The 5,173-nt window shown below is 28.5% G+C and overlaps 1 protein-coding gene across 3 annotated transcripts; it reads left to right on the top strand.

Annotated features, from left to right (window-relative positions):
- Positions 1 to 265: 265 nt before the first annotated feature.
- On the top strand, positions 266 to 4,336 carry LOC106792736 (cytochrome P450 4C1-like). 3 transcript variants are annotated; one of them, XM_014759238.1, is made up of 13 exons: positions 266 to 339; positions 768 to 920; positions 1,013 to 1,122; positions 1,241 to 1,331; positions 1,402 to 1,593; positions 1,666 to 1,759; positions 1,846 to 1,948; positions 2,036 to 2,150; positions 2,223 to 2,338; positions 2,923 to 2,991; positions 3,086 to 3,254; positions 3,327 to 3,506; positions 3,569 to 4,336. In XM_014759238.1, the coding sequence occupies exons 2-13, from the start codon at positions 773 to 775 to the stop codon at positions 3,727 to 3,729; spliced, it is 1,548 nt and encodes a 515-aa protein (XP_014614724.1). In that variant the 5' UTR covers positions 266 to 339; positions 768 to 772; the 3' UTR covers positions 3,730 to 4,336. The 3 variants fall into 3 exon arrangements, with proteins under 3 accessions (XP_014614724.1, XP_014614725.1, XP_014614726.1); XM_014759239.1 differs by having other exon boundaries at positions 272 to 320; XM_014759240.1 differs by lacking the exon at positions 266 to 339 and adding an exon at positions 600 to 639.
- Positions 4,337 to 5,173: the final 837 nt, after the last annotated feature.

The following is a 5,173-nucleotide window of genomic DNA, read 5'->3' as shown; positions in this document are numbered from 1 at the left end:
TACCGAAGCATTATGTAAAGAATAGCTTGGAAAATTCCGCAAATTAATGAGTATTGTATAAGCAACGATATGTAAAGTGGAATATTTAATATAAATCTAAGGCGATGTGTTATAATATAAATCCATTTCTATTATGCATACTGTAGAACGCGCTATAGAGTGAGGGGGCGAGAGTGTGTGCCGTTGCGTAACACGTGTACGGCTCCCCACCCGAGTGAGTACGCAAAAAAAACATACGACGATTTGACACTGCTCGAGACGGAATAAAGACTCAGTGTTTCAGGAACAAAAGAAGAGCTCACTTGTGCATAAGTCTAGTCGTAATAAATCATTCAAATAGTTAAGTCCTTTCCTTCGCTGATCCATACTTTAACAATATCAATTACTGCTTCTGTAAATTTGTAAATGCAATTTTTATATAATTTCGGAAATTTCCATGGTTCTAAATATCAATATTATTCTCTGCGTGTTTAGATACGTTTCTTCTGTAATCTTCTCTCCATAATCTTTTTTAGTTTTGACTTGCGTTAGCTCAACACAAAAAATTATATAATAGTCTATACATTACTATTAACAATAATTAAATTCGTTAGTTATTTAGCATTTCCATAAATCTGATCAATACCATAATTATATTGGGTAACTCTTCTTTATTTTTACGTATGCTAAGTAACATAAAAAAACACGATGTTTTCTTTTCATCTTCATGCAGACTTTTACTATATATTTAAAAGACATTTATAGCAATTATTTCTTTTATTTCTCAGATATAATGTTCCTTACGATCTTCTTAAGCTCAATTCTATTACTATTTTTTTTGCACTGCAAAATAAGATATGGAAGGATTGGAAGAATACTTCACTGTCTTCCAGGACCAAAAACATATCCCATAATTGGAAACTTACTTTGTGTAAAGGATTGTAAGCTCTTCTAGAAGCAAAACTCTTTTAAATGAACTTTTTTCTATCAAATTCTATATTTACATGATACAAACATTTTGTTTATACAACAGGTAGTTTGCTTGAAAAAATTTGGGAACTAAATAATGAGTATTTTCCAATTTACAAAATGTGGACCTTTATATATTTTCTAGTATTTGTACTTCATCCGGATGATATTAAGGTAAGTGATTAAAAACAGTAGCAAGAGAAATTTTTTCTTTCTTTTTTCTACCTACTCCTTATATATAAATAAATAGCGAAATTTTGACGAACAAAGAAAAAAGGAATTATCTTGACAGGTACTGCTGACGAGCACAAAAGCTATTCATAAAGATGAAGTTTATAACTTCTTGAGGCCTTGGTTATCCTATGGATTGCTGACTAGTTCAGGTAATAGCTCAAAAAAATCATGAAAAATTAACATATTTCTTCGTATTTAATGATTTGTATAATTTGTAAGGTAAGAAATGGCAAAAAAGGCGGAAAATGTTAACACCCGCATTCCACTTTAAAATTCTGGAACATAGTGTTACAACCTTCAACAAAGAGTCACACTGCCTAGTTGAATCCCTCAACAAAGAGAGACAAGGAGACGCTATTGTTAAAAATTTAAAAACATTCATTACGCAACATACACTAAACATAATATGTGGTAAGTAGACAAATATTTCTTTACTTATTGATCTTCAAAGAAGAAAAATAATTTATGTAAGATTACTTGCAGAAACAGCTTTGGGTACCTCTTTAAAGGAAAAGAAAGAAATTGAATCTGAGTATCGTAATGCTGTTCATACTTTCGGAAAAATCGTGACGTATAGGTAATAAATATCTCAGTTACTTAAAAGTATATTAGTCGATTAGGAGAAGGGGCATGTGATCAAAAAAAAAAATTTATTTTTTATAGATTAATAAGACCTTGGTACTATTTAGATTGTATATTTGGACTCTCTCCACTTGGTCGACTTCACAAAAAAGTATTGAACACATTACATAGATTTTCAGAAGACGTAAGTTAGTCATTCAAATCCGCTAAAAACTAAAATTACAATTACATGAATTCCTTTAGATTTTTCAAATTGTTACACTTACTATAGATAATTGCAGAAAGAAAACGATTTCACGAAAAAACTAATGGAAAGTATTTATACCAATTTGAAGAAACGGATAATATTGACACTTCCTTTCAAAACTCGGAAGAAATAAATACAAGTATTTTATTTATTGTAATATAAAAAATGCGTATATTTTAGGAAAAATATTATTCATACATTCATTTCACAGATTCGATACATAAGAAAAAACTCTCTATGCTAGATCTACTTATAGCCGCTTCAGTAAATGGTAATCAAATTGATGACAAAGGAATTCGAGAAGAAGTAGATACTTTCATGTTTGAGGTAAGCTGTAATATTTAATTCAAATAATAGGAGATAATAAAAAAATGTAAAAAAACAAAAATTAATTTTTGCCGTTTAAATTATGTTGTACTTATTTTCTTTCCTTATAAATTGTTCTCATTGCATGCAGGTGTTTTAAGGCAACGTATAACGTTTTGAAAAACTCTAAACATATTTCAGTTTGATCGTTATCAAGAAGCTCTTATAGTGAAACAACTCCCAAATCGCTGTTTCAAAAAAATTTAAAGAAACTCTATCTGCTATTTTTACAAATGTTTTCATTTAAAAAAGCTTCAATTATTAAGCGGTGCGTTTAATTGCAATTTTGTTGAGGTAAAAGTAATGAAGAAACACATGTCTAAAAAACAGCTTATCTCGCTTCATTTTTAATCGATTGCAAAATCTCTTATGTTTCAAGGGAACATTTATATGTAAGGATTAAGTTCCTTTAAACAGTGTCAAAACTAGAAGAAACAATAATTGTTATCGTCGAAACTTTCCCTCGTTGGAATCGATACACTATAGTAGCAAGGATCAGAAATTCAGTTTTTAATCTAATATTTTATGAGAAAAATTTTTTTCAGGGTCACGACACAACGGCAATGGCATTGATCTTTGCTTTGAGTCTCTTTGCAAAACACCAAGATGTCCAGGTATTCCTTCCAATCCAATAAATAATTAAAACATTGATCGGCAAAAATTCCCGTAGTGTCTGTATTGTTTAAGTAACAGAATATTTATTCGTAGCAACGTATAAGAGACGAAGTGAGCACAATTATGCTTGAAGATGATTACAATTTGACGACCGCAGATCTTCAAGAATTTTCGTACTTGGATAGGTGTATAAAGGAATCACTCCGTTTATATCCAAGCGTTCATAGTATATTTCGTACTTTAACTCATGACTTGCAACTAAGTACGTAATATAGTTACATTTWACGTGCATTTTAACTTTATCATTGCAATAAAATAATTAATCAATTTTTAGATGATTATTTAATCCCGTCGGGAACRATATGCWCTGTTCAAATATATAGTGTACACAGAAATCCAAGATATTGGCCAGATCCCAATGTTTTTGATCCCGATAGATTTTTGCCAGAAAATGTTAAAGGACATTATCCTTACTCATATATTCCATTCAGCGCAGGCCCAAGAAACTGTATTGGTAAATGTCGTAAGTACTGTTAACAAATGTATCTATCTATATACGTGTTTATTTTATTATAGGTCAAAAATATGCAATGTTAGAGCTTAAATTGATAGTAGCACATATAGTGCGAAATTTCTATTTGGAACCAGTCGATAACATTGATGATGTTGTAATGGCAACAGATATAACCTTAAACCCTTCTAAACCACTTCGAGTAAAATTTATTCCCGTTAAATAATTATAATTTTACATTATATTTTCTATAAAATCATGTATTTATATATTGGAACACAATTATAGATAATCTTATTGGGATAGGTAGTTTCTTTTCGTTAAGGCTTTAATATTGCGATAGGTAAAGACATCGTTGAAAGGAATCCTTTATCTACAAAATCTGAATTCACACTACGTACGCTAGCTTACTAATATTTTATAATAATTCTATTTTTATTTTTAATCGCAAGTCTGTTTGATAATTAATACATTTTTTTAATAATCCTCATGTTTAGTATAATAGTATACAATATTGGACAAAAATTTAAAATAAGAATTTTAAATGAAAATTATTTTATTTAGTAGGACGATATGTGAATACCTTCATATTAGAAAAGTTCAAATAAAAAAGTCCAGTTTGAACAGTGCCTTAAACTGGATATAAGAAAATGCTTAAATATCTTAAAAACTAATTCAACTTGTTAATATCTTATTTGATTTAATAACGATAAATAAATTTAGAATCTATGGGTATATTCGATATTTACGAAAATTATTTAGTGATTTTAAGCTTCTAACTTGAAGTTGATTGACGCATGTTATATATAAGTTGTCTGCTTGCCAAAATAATTTCGAAATGGAAAGTAAATAAAAATAATATAAATCAACTTTTAAAAAATTCCTTTTTTTTACAGCAAACCTTCAGAAAATACTTATTAAAACTTATTGTAATGTCTGATCTATTTATCATTATATAATATATTAAATGAATATGAAATTATAAAAAAATCACTATAGTTACCTGCAATTAACATTTATGCATTTTAATTGTTGTATAGATTTATTTCATGTATTTTTCTCTAAAATATATATCATAATAATATAAGAATTATTAGGTCCAGAAATATAATATATATATATGTATATATACATATAGACTATTTAATATATATTATTATGTGTGTATTATTATTATTACAAATATATTATTTATATATTTAAGGTAATGTAAAAATGTATGCAACAAAAATCAAAACTTTAAAAGATTTTTCTTAATATTTGCTGGCTAATCGACGAAAATATTTTACCACGATAACACCCTAAAGGTGTACTACTAATACAGTCAAACCTCCTATAACGCTGTAAGTGCGTTCCGCGTTATATGGAAACCGCGTTATAAGAAATTGGGATTTAACCGTACAAACCAAGCTAATTCGTAGCGCGTTGTATGGAAACCGGCTACCGCGTTGTATGGAAACAGCGCTATAAGAAACACAGATTTTAGTACAAATCACATCATTCGTACCGCGTTATATGGACACCAAAAAATACAAAAGACAAGATAAATTATAAATTATTTTTATTAAATTGAAGAGTTCATATAAGAAAAATGATTAAAAAAATGAAACAAAAAGTAAACTAAAAAACTGTTTTCCAACAAAAACAAGAAAAACTTTTGTAAAATTATG

This window comes from Polistes canadensis, unplaced genomic scaffold, assembly GCF_001313835.1.
Source record: "Polistes canadensis isolate GaletaPanama2010 unplaced genomic scaffold, ASM131383v1 scaffold_598, whole genome shotgun sequence".
In the NCBI taxonomy this organism is placed as follows: domain Eukaryota; kingdom Metazoa; phylum Arthropoda; class Insecta; order Hymenoptera; family Vespidae; genus Polistes; species Polistes canadensis.
This window is presented reverse-complemented; position numbering and strand designations above follow the sequence as displayed.